Genomic DNA, 17,973 nt, shown 5'->3' on the forward strand with positions numbered 1-17,973 from the left:
ACCATAGTAAGTATCCAAGGCGTTTTTCCCACCACCCCTCATTTTATTGGGTCTGTAGACCTAATCACTGTTTTTTCTTTATTGGATTTTAGTTTAATTAAATATTTTTCCAGCACCTGGTATGTGTCTGGGCTAGTGCACCAGGGTCCAAACAGTCCTGAGATGGGGATCATCTCTTCAGTGGCAGCCCTGTGCTGGAGCCCGGGAAGGAATAAACCATGGGAGAACAATGGTGAAGGGTCAGACGGGCACTATGGGAAACCGGAAGTACAACACCAAAGACCTCCCTGGGGTCAGGGTGAGGAGGGATGTAGGAGAAGGTGTCCCTCAAGAGGACCACACTACCCAAGAGCCATGAAGGATGTTGGAGTTGGGAGAAAGGTGTTCTGGGGAAAGAGGAATGAATAAAGCACATACACGAGAGATCCCTGGATGCCATGGATTCAACAGGAGAGAAGGAGAGCTGGGGAGTGACAAGGCAGCAGAGAGATTGGGGGTCCAGGTCAAGAAGAGCATTGATCGCTAGAATTGAGACTTAGTTTGAAAACTCTGCAGAGCTGTTGAAGGAGTATCGTTGAGCAAAAGCCAGTTGTGCAGGATGGGTTTTACTCCGTGTGCCTCACACTGAGCCAACTCCGAGACACCTTTGCTTACACAAATGTCTCTCTCAGATCAACATCAAGTGTCCAGAGCCCACAGGCCACAGGTGCGAGCTCTGCCACTAATTATTTTACCCCCTCAGGTGGCTAAGCACCACTCTTGTGATCTGGGTTTTGAGTCTCTGAAGTGAAGGTCTTAGACTAGACAATACCCAAGTGTCCTCCTGGCGGCAGCAGTGGTTGGTGATTCTGTGATCATGCCACCATCTTTTTGGAGCTTGTTTTCTGGTTTCTAATGTTAAGTTAGTAAAATTGCTGTGCAGCATGGTGACTGACACCTAGTGTTCATCAAGGTTTTCTCTTTATTTTATGTGCAGAGTAGATCACTAAAATGTTTGATGGGTTGTACAGTAAGCTAAGAGTCAGTTGGACTCCGGTAGCCATGGCAGGGTTAGAAATTACTTGTGGGACCTAAAGTAAGTCATTTTACTTCTCTTTGTGACCACCTTCTCCCTGCCCTCCACTACCAGTTCTAACAATGGGTAAACTGACAGATAAGACTAAGTTTAGACTTTCAGAGTACATTCAGGTTTGTCCTACAGATATCAAACACTTAATGCAATGGCTAAGAAATATCTCTATTTCAGTTTGAAAGTATTTAGAACAGAAGAGCTTGAATATCTTATGTAGACATGCTGATTTCATCCACACAAAAGTAGCCAAAAGTCATTTTAACTTTATTTTTAAAACTAAATAAGATTTCAATTTGGAGGTTTGGACTACTTCTATTTTTTTTTTTTTTTAATTACTGGAGCTGATTTTCTTAGAAACAAAAATTACATGTGTATTAAAAATATCTCAAAATCCGGGCGCCTGGGTGGCTCAGTGGGTTAAAGCCTCTGCCTTCGGCTCAGGTCATGATCCCAGGGTCCTGGGATAGAGCCCCACATCGGGCTCTCTGCTCAGCAGGGAGCCTGCTTCTTCCTCTCTCTCTGCCTGCCTCTCTGCCTACTTGTGATCTCTGACTGTCAAATAAATAAATAAAATCTTTAAAAAACAAAAAAACAAATGGGGGATATCCACTCATTAAAAAAAAAAAAGAAAAATCTCAGTGTCCTGGGATCGAGCCCCGCATCGGGCTCTTTGCTTGGCGGGAGCCTGCTTCTCTCTCTCTCTCTCTGCCTGACTCTCCGCCTGCTTGTGATCTCTCTCTCTCTGTCAAATAAATAAATAAAATCTTTTAAAAAAAAAATATCAAAATCCAAGAGGATTTGCTAAAGGTAGGTGTCAGGAAGAGAACACATACATCATTTCATTCACCCAGAGATAAACTCATCACAGTGGACTCATATTTTGTTTCTATTTTTTCCCAAAATGATTATATCAAACTGTATATACTGTTCAATGACGTGACCAAAATATTTACATCAGATCCTAATATACAACAAAGTTGTAAGGGTCTTCTCGGATTCAGGCAAAAACTTAATGATGGATTCCAGTGCTGGTAGAAAGTGATACGGTATGTGTGCGCAATGGGAAAAACTGAGCAGCTTGCTAATGAATCCTTCCTGGGAGCTGATAGTTGGATCTTGAAGGATGTCAGTATTTGCCAGGCACAGAAGAGCAGAAAGCATTTCCCAGATAGAAGGAACAGCTAGAAAAACTATTAGAAACCTTAAGAGACCGTGTCCTGTGGAAAACAGGGGAGGAGTCCAGTTTGCAGCGGGGCGGGGGGGGGGTAGGTTGCGAGTGGGTGGGGTTCAACAGGAGGTGAGCAGAGGGCACCAGTCTCTGTTGTGAACAGCTTTGTTTGCCAGGCCCTGGAGTAAGGAATTTGTTCTGTTGACAGTGGGGAACCAGGGACTTTACAAAATCAATTACTTCCTTACTTTAAAGCAAATAATACTGGGTGAGCCAAACAAAACCCAGCTTTTCCTTCTTACTCCTTTCCTTATTAAGGACGGATTTTTTTTTTTTTTTTAATGCAGGTGCTTTTAAAAACATCTTCCTAGACAAGTTAAATACAGTCCCTATGAACCTGTCTCAGAAAATTCTCATCATCTCTGGAGAAGTTTTTTGAGCACTTCTGGCATTCTTCAGTGGTCTGCCTTAGTCCACATTACACTTGGATCACTCCAACAACGGCAAACTCACTCTTTAAGAACAACCTGGGTAGATGTTGTTTAGGCCACTCTCCGGGATAAGAAGGAATGTGTTTGGTTCTGCTAGGTGCCTTCAGGAGGGCTTTGATGTGACGAAAGCTTTGGAAGACAAGATTGGCCAGCTTTTTGGTTTGGAGTTTTCCCCACAAGCGCCAGTTATTTCTTACCCAGCTCATTTGCACCACCCAGTGGGAACATGCTAGAATACAGCTTTGAAGACTGGGTCTAGCTGTCCTCACACGGAAGAATCTGGGAATTTCTGGTCTGCTATTCCAGCCATTCTTTCCCTGTAAGAATGTTAGAAGACATTCCAGTAGACAGTTTTTCTCCTTCATTTGGAGGTGAGAAAGCATTTGCAGTGAGGAAAGCACCAGTCCTGGCTTCTCACAGACTTAAGTCAGTGGCTTTCATTAATTCCCATGTCCTCTATCAAAGTGCTCCCTTGTGTACGTGTGTCTGTGTGTGTGTGTGTCTGTGTCTGCTTAACTCTTCCATATTTCTAGTGGCATAACTGTTTCAGTATTTACTCAGTGCACCCGTAATTCCAAGTGGCATCCGTCTGGGTAATGAAAACATATCTTCATCATTTTGAAAATCCGGGAATAACTGCAACCATTTTTAATGAATATATGTCGATTAATGTACGTCAGTACCATCTGAGTGTATCTTCTTAAGAATGTCTCAGAGGCTTTCAACCACAGATCACTTGGTGTAAGTGGAAAGAGCTGGCCTTTGTCTTTGGTTAGACCTGAGTTTAAGTCCCACTCCGCCCCTCTCTGTGTGACTTTGAGAAGAGACTTCTCTGTCTCCGAGCCTGTTTCACTGAGCACAGCCAGTCTCGTTTCACAGTGTTCGTGTACGAGTTACGGGAATGGGATCTCTGCAGAGCTCTGAGGGACACTGGGACCAAGGGAGGGCTGCACTTTGTTGGATGGAAGTGACTGTTCCTGGTCAGGCTCTGCAGCTTCCCTGTTTGACTCGAGCAGGCCCCTTCTGCTCTGAAGCCTGGATCCCTCTGCTGTCCAACGGGGTCAGAGTTCCTTCTCTTAGAGTTTTACAGACGCCATGACGTAACACCTCCCCCTGCGCCCACCAAGCGCCTGGCACCTCAGAGGTGCCTCACAGGTGCTAGTTCCTTTCTTTCCCGGAGTAGTAACCCATTACAAATAAGGACAGAATTAGTTATGAAGCCAAATCGTGTTCAGCCCGTATCTCTCCCCCGCCACCAGTCTCTCTTGCCAACTCAAATACTCACGCACATGTGCACATTTGTGCTCCCACCTTATTTTCCCCATCTTTGTCATCAAAGTTTAACCAAAAGCAGGAGGACTTTTGGAAGCTTATCAAAGGGACAGCAAATTCATTTTAAGATTGTCCTCGTTCCTTTCCAGTCCTCACACCAGGAGCATGGGTCTGTGTTTGGGCATGTGAGTTTACCTGTCTCTCCAACCCACACCTCGCTCCTGGCCTGGCTCCTCTGCTCTAGCCACAGCAACACCAGACCACGGAGGGCTCTGCCTTAGCCACTCTCCCCCCCCCACGCCCCCCAGGTATCTAGTCCTCTTCTCCCCACCTCACATCATCTGACTCCTTCTTTAAATGTTGGGGTCCATCTAAATGGATATATTATCAGGGAGTTCTTCTGAAGCCCCTTCTTGCCGTGGCATGAAGTGATTGTTGCCATGTATGTGTTTCTGAGGGGAAAGAATGAATGTGCATCAAGTCTGGACATATCTTAATACTTTTAACCTTCCCGGTCACCTTCTCAGGTAGTCTCACCGTTCCATTTCACAGATGAGGAGACTGAGGGCCCACTCATTGCTTCATTAAACAAATATCTATTGAATATCAGTTGCCAAATACTGGGAATAGAACAGACACAGCCCCTTCCTTTCTGGGTCATATAGGATCTAAAATGGGATGGCCGGGAAGCAGGAATGAAGGAAATAATGGGCTATTCCAGGTGTGAAGAATGGTGCTATGAAAGGCAGGAAAGAGGGATGTGCCCTATCTTAGAGCCTAGGGAGGCGATCCCTAAAGAAAAGGCAAGTCTGCTAAGACCCGAAGACTCAGGGCAGTCATATGGGTAGGTAAAGAGGGCAGAAGTAGGTTCTAACAGTGGCTGGAACTTGGAGCTACCATGCCTCGTGGTCTCCCTTCCTCCAGATATTTGCATTTGTGTCTTGTCTTTTAGTGTGCCTTCTAGTGATCCACATTTCTTTCTCTCTGATGGACTGTAGCTCCTTACAGACAGCAGCCTCATCTCCCAGGCACCTGGCACGTAGTACAAGTCATGAGAAGGAAATAAATGGTCATTTCGTGTTTCAGTATATGTATTTGTATGTGATTGCCTGTGTTTAATAATATTACAAGGATAGAAAAGTGCCTAGAATATGCCATGTATATTCTGCCATTTCTTTAACCCACACATTGGTATGGTTTTCTGATAGAGTCTCTAAGCACCTGGGTATTCCTGTTCTCCACCTCCTTGTGCTCTGATGTTTTCTCTTCCATGGGCTGGGATGTTCCGGGGTGAGCATGCGAGAGAGGGGGCAGCTGCCATCAGCTCTGCGGGAGGTGGCACTTGCAAGCAGCTCATTCATCTACATAAAATTATGTTAAGCTTGTCCCCCCAGGCACTGCCTGGCACAGGGCTCCTTCCCAGCCTGCCCTCCAGGCCGTTCTTGGAGCTGAAAGCAGAGTGGCCATCCTGTGCCGGCCACTGTTTTGGGGCAGGGGAGACAAGACGAGTGCACATGTGGTGAGCCCTTGAGGGTTCCTTTTCTTGACACACGGTAACTCACTGTCTAGTAGGGCCTGCAGACATGCTCACAGTCCGTGCACACACACACACACACACACACACACACCAGCTCACTGTAAGCAAGACTCCAGGCTGGCCCCGGTGGAAGAAGCGGTGAACTCCACAGTGTGAGGGGCAGGAACAGCGGAGGGCCTCCCAGGCATCCTGAAAGTCCTCTTGCCTGAGCTGGGGAAATGAATGGCAGTCACACAAGTTCAGGAGGGCGGAGAGGGGAGGAGCATGCCACAGGCAAGAGTCTCACCTCTGCAGCGGTCCAGAGAAAGAGAAAAGATGGCACATTTGCCGTCTGCAGATCCTCACAGGAGCCAAGCAGGTGATGGAGATGAGGGAAAGGCCAGGCGGAAGCGGGTCAGCCGCGCTGGTGTATTCATGCGCGTTCAGAAAAGTCCTCCCTCCCATTTCCCTTGTCTTATACCCACTTAAGCTATCCTTCATGGTTTTTTTTTTTAAAGATTTTATTTATGTATTTGACAGAGAGATCACAAGTAGGCAGAGAGGCAGGCAGAGAGAGAGATGGGGAAGCAGACTCCCCAGCAAGCAGAAAGCTGATACGGGGCTCAATCCCAGGACCCGGGAACTATGACCTGAGCCGAAGGCAGAGGCTTAACCCACTGAGCCACCCAGGCGCCCCTCTATCCTTCATTTTAACATCGTTGTGTGAAATGTAGATAAAGAGAAACTATTCTCTTCTGTAAGAAAAACAGCAGTCTAAATCCAATGATCGCATCCATCAATAAGTGATGCTTGGCTCCTGTTGGGGAGACAGCTGGGAGTAGTGGGGACTGGGACCAACTGGAGAGCACATCTCTATCTGAAGAGGACAGCCGTTCTTCAACTCCAGCTGTCCAGTGGCTCCAAATCTTGGGATTGGGGGGGGCGGGGTCTGGGAGTGAATAACCTGGAGTTTCAGCAAGTTAGCCAAGAGTTTCAGTTTGTCGTTATTTTCAACATTGCTTGATCAGAACAAAAACCCCAAACCCAAATTTGCAGACCAAATGGAACTCATGTCCATGCTGAGTCTTCTCCATGGGCCATCCTGGCAAGTCCTTGTTCAAAGGCTCCTGAGGTTGTGAGGGTATTTTTAGAATCCTTCAGCAAGGGCTTGCTTATTGTTACTCCTAACCATCCCTCTCTCACTGCTTTCCAGAAAGAGATGACGAGCAGAATGTGTCACTAACGCCCCTGCCTTGCCTTCGGAAGACAGAGGAAAGCTCTTTCCTCCGGGAGTCCCAAGCAGGGAGCCGTCCCTGGCTGAAATGGCACGCCTACTTCCAGGAGCCCGAGAGGTGAAGACGAGCCATGATTCCTGAGAGATGATCCCCACTCACCCCGTGTGCTCTTAACCCTCTGAGTGCTGCTAGCCACGACCGGTGGACCTGTCCGACCACAGCGTGCAAGAAGGACCGCCCCTTGCCCCTTCTGGCTCTGAGTTGCCCCCAGAAAGCCTCTGCACTTAACAGGCACGTCGCCGCTCTGCTGGGACCTGCCGCCTAAGCTTTACTGGAATTCAGGTTTTGAGACTGAGACACTTACTTGTACTTTCCCACTCTGTCTTGTCAGCTGGCCGACTTTTCTGTAACGTGGTTTCTAAGTACCGGGGGAATTTTGGAACTCTGGATGAGCAGCGAGTTTTTCTATCACAAACCTTCCTTTCAAAGCTCCTGCCCTGATCTGATTCAGTGGTTTACCTTTGCACAGGGCCGGGAGCCAGGAGCGATCTGAGACCCACCCCACAGCCTCAACACAGTTTCCCACTCCATGACCCCAATCAAACCTTAACGACAGGGGGGGGGCGGAGACCGGTCGCTAGCCGAAAGCTGACGCATTACCAGTTAACGCTGAACAGAATATGCTTTTTACAACCACACCATTCCTTGTCTTTTCTAGTCAAGGTATTTCCTTCCTGTTTCCCAGAAGAGAGGAAGAAAAGGAAGTTGTAAATGACCAGGAACGATCCGCAGAAGCCCTGAGCCAGACAGATTTCGTGCAGCGTTTGTTCTTGACCAAAGGGGAGGGAGTTGTGGCTGTCTCCACAAAATATGAAAATTTCAGTGAAAAAAAAAACAAAACAGAAGTGCAATTGCTTATTTGGTGCACTTAACTCAGACAGCTGGTTCATTGGCTCATAGCCACCCCAGCTGGCCCTGTGAGCGCCTACATCCAGGTCCAGCCTGTGTTTTCTTTCTCTTCCGCTACACGTCCCCCACCCTCCCTCGGCTGGATTGTGTTGGGTCACAAAATTAATTTCTGCCCCTAGGATTGTGCCACCGTTGCCAAGGGAACAGTGGCACTGGAGCTAACTTCCTTCTTCCATTCCTTCCCAGTTTTCCCATTCCAGTCAACAGAAGGGCACAGTCTGTGCCACATCCTGCCTTTTTGAAACCCAAGTGAATCTTCGCTGAAGAAACGTGGCCTTCTCTGCTTCATTCGCAAACCTGGGGGAGGTCCCGAGAGCGAGCCTGTCGCGAGGGGGTCATGATACTCCCAGGGATCCTTCGAATTTGACAAAACAGCAGTTGGTGGAGGGAAGTAGATCAGAATGTATTCGTGTACTTTAATGTAATACCGATTAAAACATCCCTAAACAACTCTGATTTCGTTTCATTATACGTCATGTGTTAAAGCCGTTCTTGGCCGCCACAGGAGCCTAGAAAGTGTGAAATCTTTCCTTGTCCAAAGAAAGGGCTGACTGTCGGGGCACCGTGGCACCCTGCCCTGACCCAGCAAAGCGACCTTCGCTTCCCGCCTTGTCCAAGTCGTCTCACGGAATCCAAGTGCTGCTACCTCTTTCCATCTTGTTGTGCTCTGGTCAACATCCAACATACCCTCTCCCCTTTTTTGGCTTCCTAAGTAACTCTGAGAGAATAAGATAAACTAAGATTCTTCTCAGCCTCATTTTTGGCTGAAAAAACGCCTGACCGCCCTAAGGATCCAGAAAACAAAGAAACGAGACACCCTCTTCCCAGCCTATGCAACATGCAGTCAGTACTGCGTGGGGATGTCGAACGGAGGGACAGAGAGATGACAGTGTGGAGCCCATGCCCTAGGAGGAACTCTGAAGTTCTGCCGCCATGGAAAACCACAGGATTTTTGCATTAAAAAGTTGACCATGTTCCTGCATTTCAGTGATGTCTGATCAAGCAGGTTGCTGGACTCTGAAGACATTCGTTATTAATTCTTTTTAAGGTTCTTTTCTATTGACTGTTTGTGCAAATGAAATTGCCATTCAATTTAAAAGACCAAATATTTTTAAGCTTCTTGGCACAGTTTCCTCCTGGTTATATTTCTAATTGCATTCATTAGCTCTTCTAGGATAAGTTCTGGCAAACCACTCTTATTTTTTAATTAGAGTATTCCTAGTCCTGCAGAACTTTGTTTGGCAAATTCTAAAGAGAATCATTACAGGTAATTTTCATCTCTTTGACCTGATGACATCCTAAGTACATCTCATTGCAAAGGGGGGAGCTGAGCCCCTGGCAGTGGCCTGGTCCCCTTCGGCTTTCTGGGTCTGAGCCTGACCTGCTTCCTCCTCCTCACCTGATGAGCTCTCCCTCATTTCCCACTACTTTTTTTTTTAGCTGGGTAACACATGTATTCTTTTTTTTTTAAAAAAAAGACATTTCAAAGCAGAAATTTCAAAAAGATTACAATGAACATCCATGTCCCCTTCACGTCCATGCATCAATTTTAACATTTTTAAAATTCTTGACTTTTTCCATATATTTTCTCTTTTTCTCTGTAACTATACATTCTTATTGCTGAACCATTTCAAAGTATGTTGCAGACATCATAAAACTTTAAAATACTTTGTCATTTGCCCCCAAAATGTTTATAGCTTTTTATTGTTGTTGTTTATCCAGGATCCAGTTAGGAATCACACGTGGCATTTGTTGTCATTCTTTTTAGTTAATGGGTTAGAGTTCTCCTGTTAAGTATGTGTGTGGTTTGCTGTGCTGAGTGGTGATGCTGTGCGTGTGTGTGTGCATGTGTGTGTGTGTGTGCGTGTGTGTGTGTGCGTGCGTGTGTGTGTGTGTGTGTATGATGACACTGGCATTATTAAGGATTTCAGGCTGGTTTTCTGTAGAATGTTCCACGATCTGGACTTTTTTTTTTTTTCCTGGTGGTTTCCTCTTTATTAGACTCAGTTAAACATATTTTTAGATATGTTTATTAAAATACTACATGAGTGATATGTCCTTCCTACTGCATTTGTTGGGAAGTATATAATGTCTGTCATCTCTTTTCATGATATGAAGCTTGGCCACTGAGTTCAGGTGTTGTCGACCTGACCCATTCGTCATAAAGGTAAAAAATTCATTAGGAAGCTCTTAAATTCAGCACGCACGCATTTTATAGAGGTTGAGGCTATGCAAATGTGCATTCTTTTCTTAATATTCTCAAAGAGACCCAGGTTCTCCAAAAGATTATAACCATTGCAGTTAAATGATACAGCAATGATAGAGGATTCATAACTTCCCACTTAACAGAAGAAAGGGGAAGGAAGAAGTACTGGCTAATGAGAATTTGTATGGGCCCTGTAGCCAGAGTTGAATATAATTTTTTTTTCTCCCATTCTCAGTGATTTCCAGTTCAGACCCATGGTTTATTTTAGAGAGTGTGTATTCTCATTGACGGTGATTGCTCAAGGGTACAAAAATTGTTTTCTTTGCGGGGGGGGGGGTTTGACGCAGGGAGGCATCTTAGATAAAACAGGGGGGTGTGGCCCTTCAAAGGGCCATAGTAGATATAAAGTGTCTATGTGGTATTAAAATTTCATGAGGATGATTAAGAATTAAATTTCCTAAAAGGTTTTTTAGGAGGATGATAATGAAAAACAAAACCAGATATGTTTGAGAAATACTCATTTAGAGTCAGATTCTGCTGCTTCGGTGTTAATTCTCTCTCCCTAGGGTGTTTCCTCATTTCTGACGTCTAGGATGAGTGGAGGCAACTTCTGGAGATTTCTTAATCCATTCCTTCTACCCTCCCAGACTGTATCAGTAACATTCCTGGTGAAAACCTCCCTCTCCTCTCCTCGGCCTCAGGCATAGACATCCCACAGCATCCTTTGGTGTATCCCACAGAACACTTCACAGCATCTGTAATCCTTCCATTTAACCTGAGCCAGATCTTTGGGTTTCAGCACACCTTTCCTAGGGTCTCACATTAAGAAAGATCCAAGGATTATCTAGGATATGAAGCATAATAAATGAGAGCCTTATTTGCATATCCATTAAGTATTTGAAGACTGTTAGCAAATGGCCTTCAGCCTCCTTTCCCTTCTGCTCTCCAAGGGCAGAATTTGGAAGCCTTGTTGCCCAGTGGCTAACATCTCCACCTCCATTTGAACTAGACTTTCCCTGTCCCTGTGGATTATGGATGCAACCAACAGTGGTTCTACCACATGCTTTCTCCAAACTGTCATGTCTTTGCTAAGTCCCAACTTGTTTTTTAGACTTTTATAAATTTTCTATTAGTCCACACTAAATCTATGTCTATATTATATTCAACCATTTTGGTTTATCTTCCTGAGTTGCCTTCATATCTACCATGAACAGGCCTCATCAGATTGCGCTATTTTGTTTTAATCCCTTCTTTACTTGGCAAAGCGTTAAGAGACTTGGATGGAGAGTGCCTCTCATCTTTTCGTGGTGATGTAGGCCGAGTCGTTATCTAGTCCTTAATGGAAGCACATCATTCCCTGTGGTCACCGACCTTCCATCACTTCCACACCCCATGGGTATCACACTGTGAGTCTAAAGAAATATCATGGGACAAGTAGAGCCATGTCTTCCAGAAATGTGTACAAAGGCAAAATCACAAGGGCTCAGATGTGTTACTTGGGTAATACTGTCATCATTTGTGTTTGGATCATTTTGGTCCTTGAAAAAAATAGGTGATTCTCCTAGAATTAGCCAAACAAAGTGTTCTGGAAATAGACAGTTTCTTTCCTGCTTTAGAAAGTATGTCAACAACCAAAAACTTAGAACAGGTTGTTTCCCTCTGGGCGGTTATCCATTCTGGGTAGGAAATTTTTGATGAATAAATAAGGATTTTTGTAACTTTTAGAGGGGAGAGTCCATTTCTAATCTGACATTTAAGCTGTGTTACTAGCTGTTAGTGTTCTAATTTCAAGGTTTTCCTGTATCTTTTCTAATTGCATCAGAAAAAAGAATGTTTAGTATATTTTAGTTCCATTTGTGATTAAATTAAGGGTTTCACTCTAAGAACAAACTAACACAATTACGTCAATTAGAAAAGCAAGAGGAAATGAAAGGATATTTATGAAATCGATTCATGTGAACTTGGGAATCCCAATGTCACAAATAAAAGACACATAACCATCACTTTTTCTTTTTTGTGTGTTGCTCAGTTAATTTCTGTCACAGGTGCGTTTTTCGTCTTGCAGTGGTCTCGGAACAGGTAAATGATAAGAAAATGGTTACTTCTACAAAAAGTAATTCAAAATGTGTTTGAGAACACACATGCACATAGTTGTGGTCTAATAGAAGTTCCTTTCAGATTTTCCCAGGAGGAAACATTTTGCATATAGTTTAACTGTCCACAGAGGACTGTTGTGCCTCTTTTTTCTTGCAGTAGGATTCAGTATTAAATTTGATGGCAACCTCACATGTAAATACAATACATCCTGACTAGAGAAATCGTTCATCAATCAGGTAAATAAACCTGAGTGTTAACCTCCAGTTTGCCGCCGCCTTCCTTGCAACACCCTGAGTATTCTATTTAATTGTTCTGTGCCTAGGATTTCTGAACTGCAACTGCTTCTAGATTTGTTCCTGTATGGCTTATAATTATTTTTGCAAAACATAAAAATATTAATATATCTGGAAGACAAATATATACATTCTATTTATATGTTATTAGTACATTTATAGCCACTTTAGAGTAATTGTGATTCCAGTTATAGCCACTATTGCTAATAGCAACAATCGAATACTCTATCTGAAAAAAGCTATTTGTGATGAGGTGATTTCTAGACAGAGGGTGAGGAATGAGGCTTCTGGAACCCCAGCACAAATATAAAGTGTTCTCCTTCTCGGTTCCACTGTCTGAAATGTACACGGAGATGTGGCAGAGAGGCAGGCTACGGACCAAATGTGGCCTGCAGGCACGTTTGGTTAGACTCACACAGTTTGTTTTTCTTTTTTTAACTAGCTGCCAACATTTAAAAATTGAGAAATTTGATGCCTAAAAGTCAGAATTTCTGGCTCCTCTTACCAAATCAGAAGATCTGGCAACACCAGGCTTTCGTTTTCGTGGGGCAGGAATTAGCTAGAAGTGGCTGACCCATGTAGATAGGGCATGGTCTCTCCAATTTACTGATGTCTTCCCCACTCCCTATGGTGTCCCAGACCCGTGACTGTCTGGGACAGTCAGTCCGTGACCCGCCCATTGTCCTCTCGGGCGGATAGGTTTCCCAGGCTCCCATTCCGGTTGATCCTTACATATACTGACTACCTGCTATATTACTGTGTTCTTTCTAGTAACCTACATTGTATTCCTGATAATAAATATTCAGCTGTTTTAGAGGGTAATAAATTCAGATCAGATACCTCCAATCCCTCCGCCCAATAACAGCAAAAATTGATATTTTGTGGACAATAAGCAGATCATTACATCTATTTAATCTTTCAATTATTTTAAATTCTTTAACTTCAACTCTGCTTCCAGGCAAGTTTCGTTGCTACGTTGACCAGAATTATAAAAATGTCACTGAAAAGCAGTGGTAGTGTCATTTATAATGATCATTTATCCAATTTTTCTATTTTTTCATTGTGATGTAGATTTCAGCAGAACACAGTGTTTTAATGGAAACTTCTCACTGTTTTTATGCAGCATTCCTCATCTGAGTTTTCATGAACAAAAAAACCAAGCACAAATTATGAGTACTTAATTGATTAAAAATGAAATGAGGAAATATAAATAAATGAACTTTGAGTTTATAATTATAATACTGCACACTAGATTAAGTCGAATATCTGCTCCAGGGGAAATCATATTGTACAGTTGAGACATGACATCACATAGTATCAGATCAGCAAAGAGTAAGAGTCTAAGCATTTTCAAGAACTATGTAGAACACAGCCTGGGAAAGGTATCAACAGAATAGTTGTTTATTAACTCCGGAACAATGTTACAAATAAGGTCTCTACAGTGATGTACACATCTTGATATTGCTAAAAACTGCAGGAGGACTGATAACCAAAAGAGGCAGCAGCATTTAGAAAATTCATGAACTATGACTTACGTACTTACCGAAAGGTTAATTATTTTCCTTAGGGTTTGTCTTATCAAAGGTATAATCATGTGAAGTACAACAGAGATTCTTGGCCCATAGGAGTCTATGGTAATCTTGGTAAAGTTGTGGAGGCCTTTAAAAAGGATCAAGTCAGGCGCCTGGGTGGCTCAGTAGGTTAAGCCGCTGTCTTCGGCTCAGGTCATGATCTTGGGGTCCTGGGATCGAGTCCCTCATCGGGTTCTCTGCTCAACAGGGAGCCTGCTTCCCTCTCTCTCTCTCTCTGCTGGCCTCTTTGCCTCCTTGTAATCTCTGCCTGTCAAATAAATAAATAAAATCTTTTTAAAAAAATAAAATAAAAAGGATCAAGTCTAGTAGGAGAAGTTCCCACTGGCTGGAAGTGAGGAACGGGGCTGCCTACCCTGTCCAGTCTGTCTATGAGAAGCAGCAGCCCCATCTCTGCTGAAAACCCTACAATACTCCCCTTTGCACTGCGCTTAAAAGCTTCAGCTCCCCGTTTCTCCTTCCACTCCTGCACCCCAGGCCTCGCTGCTGGGCTAGCACATGCTGGGCACACTCACTCTCATGGCCTCTGTCCTGAGTGTTCCCCTGCCTGGATGCTCTTCCCCCATGTAGCCTCACAGCCACTTCCTTCTCCCCTTCAAGTTCTAGCTGGACCATCACCTTCTCATTGAGGTGCTGATCGCACCTGGCCCCCAGGCTCCCCAGGACTCATGAGCTCCCTTTCTCTGCTCAAATTTCCTTCTCCTATAGCATTTATATACATTATACATATATAATTTATAAATATATATACATTATATAATTTATATTTATTTATTAGGTTTTTAAAATTGTTTCCTGTCTGTCCCCCTCCCCACTAGAATATAAATTTCATATCAGGGATCTCTATCCCTGTCACCTAGAAGAGAGTGTCTAGCACACAGTAGTTGCTTAATAAACCTTTGATGAATGAATGAATAGCTTTACATGGCAGATAAGTTCTGCTATCAAAGAGAAATAAATAAAAAGCAATATGTAATAATATTAATTTGATGATATGCCAGGAAGTGTACATTTATTAACTGTATACTTTAGATTACATATACTCTAAGCATTTTATATGAATAATCTCATTTAATGCCCATGACAACCCTGTGAGGCTGGCTTTCCATGTTTATCCCTACAGTCAAGGCTCTTCAAGTAATTTGCCCAAAGTTATAAGCAAGGTGATGGAGCTAGGATTAATGCCCCTCAGGTATGCTTCAGGGCCCTCACTCAGCCACAGGAGACACCTGCACCCTCTAAGTATTGAGGTCTTCAGATTATCTCCTTCTCTATGGACACAGGCTCTGTGTGGTAGAGCAATTCAGCTTCCAGTCTCTTTTTGGTCATTTGTCAGTGTGATTGCATTAGTGCTTCTATGACCAGTCCCACTGAGATCATAAAGTATTTCTATTCACAAGATGTGCAGCATTCACAGATACAGAGTAGACCCTGAGTCTGACATGATCCAGGACAACAAATCTAACAGGAGGACACCAAGAAGGTCAGAAAGGCTAATCCACAAAATGTTGAGTGGTGTGAGGCTAAGACCAGAGGCCGGAATGGGGTCTGTGAGTGGGCAGGAGACAGCAAGACCATCTATGAGTTCAGGAGGAATCACTTAGAGTGGGAGCAAGGTGTTCCTGTGATCAATTAAAATGGTACCTAAGAAATTGCTAGGTCTGGCTCCCTGCTCCGAAGTGGGGGGAAAAAAGCACGATTTCACTCATCTTTAGGGGAAAACAAGCAGACTTTTAAGAATTAATGAGCACCCAAAACATAGCTTTGACCAAGAAGTTTGCAGATCTGAAAAAAAATTTAAATATTCTTAAAATTAAATTTAAAAAATGGAAAGGACATTTGCAGAACTATCACAGTTAATTTTTGCTGATTTTCTTTCTCGACTAAAGAAATTAACTGGCATTAATTCTTCAGCTCTAATGTAAAATATATGGTTATGTGAATAATTAGAAGTACGTAACTAAGAGGGTAGAGAGCACTATGTGGCTGTGAGATCTCTGAATGCATATATTCCATGGACTAATTTAGGAATGAGTAGGAATCACATTACATTTGAAAAGCAGCATCCATTCCATTCCACCTGACTCCTTTGAGGTCACCAGAAACTACACAGACCATAAAATGTTCTCTAGTTCCTGGTTCCTGGGAGATCTTTAATATGTCAAGATGTAGTTCCATCCTGTGTTTTAAGGCTGAATGAAATATGCTGTGAGGAAATGAATGACTTGTACCCTTCCATTCCTAGGACTTCATGGACATTGTCCATACAATGATTCAACTACAAAATATACAAGGGGACAGCATGTCAAGAGAGGGGTAGGTGGTTTTTTTTTGTTTTTTTTGTTTTTTTTTTTCGTTTTTGTTTAAGTGGTAAATCATTAGATTCACCAACTATTGAACCATGGAAGTTAAAGAAAAGTAATTCAAAAGGTGAGCCCTGTTTCACACTTCTGGCCTTGGAACGAGATACCTGAGGTTGTGTAGGTAACCTAAGGTAGAGTTTTGTTTTTACCAATTGGCAGGGCATTCTCTGGGCTGTGAATTTGCCAGAACCCTGTGTGCCTACGGGTTTGAAATAAATACAAAGTGGCAAGTCCACAAAGTCCCTGAGTCATAAACCAGTTATTGCCATGTGGTCTCTTTGCATTCAGAAAAAAGATTGTGCTGCCCTGGGCTCATGAGATTTGATTGGAATTTGCATTATCCCTCCTAAGGGACTGCAAAGAGACTCTGTGCTACTTGGATAGAGAAATGTGAGAGGAAAATTCTAAAGCCCCTCCCCCATGGCCAAGATGAAGGGGAAAGAAATGTGGTGGTTTTTACGTGGAACCTCTTCTGGTCCTCATAGATCCCTGAGGTGCTGTGTTTGGAAAGAACTGGGAGCTGAGGAGGGGGGTGTGCTGAGAGCTTTCAGGGGAATTAGGAAGGCATTTTGGGGGAAGAAGGACTGGGATTTTTTTTTTTTAAAGATTTTATTTATTTATTTGACAGACAGAGATCACAAGTAGGCAGAGAGGCAGGCAGAGAGAGAGAGAGGAGGAAGCAGGCTCCCTGCTGAGCAGAGAGCCCGATGCGGGACTCGATCCCAGGACTCTGAGATCATGACCTGAGCCGAAGGCAGCGGCTTAACCCACTGAGCCACCCAGGCGCCCGAAGGACTGGGATTTAATCTACTTTGTGCCATGCACAGTTCTTTGACTTGATGTATAGTCTCCAACCCATTCTCACAACCGTTCCTCAAGGGAACCATTGGTGACAACTGTTCCAGATGTGAGACAGAGGACGGCTGCGTGCAGGGCAGCAGGGATGAGCTCACACAGTCCTCACTCTCACTCAGTGTGAGGCATCGTGCCAACCGCTTGAGTTGGAATATCTGAATTAATACTCACTGTGAAATAGATACCATCATTGTTATTCTTATTTTATAGATGAGGAAACTGAGGTTGAGGAGTAAGCCTCTTATTCAGGGTCATGCAGTTGGCTGGTGGTGGAGCTGGGATTGGAACCCAGGCAGTTGGTCTCCAGAGCCCCTGCTGTTCATCTCTGTGTTCATCTCTATGTTCATCTCTATGTATGAGGCCCCTCTAGTCCTCCTTTTAGATGGCTCATTTGCTATCCTGGTGACAAAGCTGCTTTCACCTCAAGGATCACACAATAGTCAGACCTTGAAAAGCCCAGAGGGCCCTTGGGAAACTGTGATGAGGAAGTGACACCAGGTGAGATGAATGTTTCTTTCACAGTGTGGAAAGTGTGAGTCTGGGGGCATCTGGGTGGCGTAGTTGGTGAAATGTCCACCTTTGGCTCAGGTCATGATTCCCAGGTTCCAAAATTAAGCCCAACATCCATCTGGGGAAGAAGGGCTAACTGGGGGAGCTCAGTCTCCTGCAGCTGGACAAGATCAGTCAAGGGTACAGGAGAGCTCTTGCCTCTTTGATGCAAAGTTCACACCTGCCAATTGTCCCACAAGACAGTTTTGTTCCTGACCAGACTTTGTCTCCCAGGGAAGACTCAGTATATACTAAGAAGAGGGAAGTAAAGATTGTCTCCTCAAATTTGGCAATAGAA

The 17,973-nt window shown here is 43.9% G+C and overlaps 1 protein-coding gene across 1 annotated transcript in view; it reads left to right on the plus strand.

Annotated features, from left to right (window-relative positions):
- MOB3B (MOB kinase activator 3B) overlaps positions 1-11,932 on the plus strand; it is a 202,887-nt gene extending 190,955 nt beyond the window's left edge. The window contains exon 4 of the mRNA XM_044265553.1: positions 6,733-11,932. Coding sequence (XP_044121488.1) covers positions 6,733-6,762 — 30 coding nt within the window. The 3' untranslated portion in view covers positions 6,763-11,932. The remainder of the gene's footprint in view (positions 1-6,732) is intronic.
- The last annotated feature ends 6,041 nt before the right edge of the window (positions 11,933-17,973 follow it).

This window comes from Neovison vison, chromosome 9 (assembly GCF_020171115.1).
Source record: "Neovison vison isolate M4711 chromosome 9, ASM_NN_V1, whole genome shotgun sequence".
NCBI lineage: Eukaryota > Metazoa > Chordata > Mammalia > Carnivora > Mustelidae > Neogale > Neogale vison.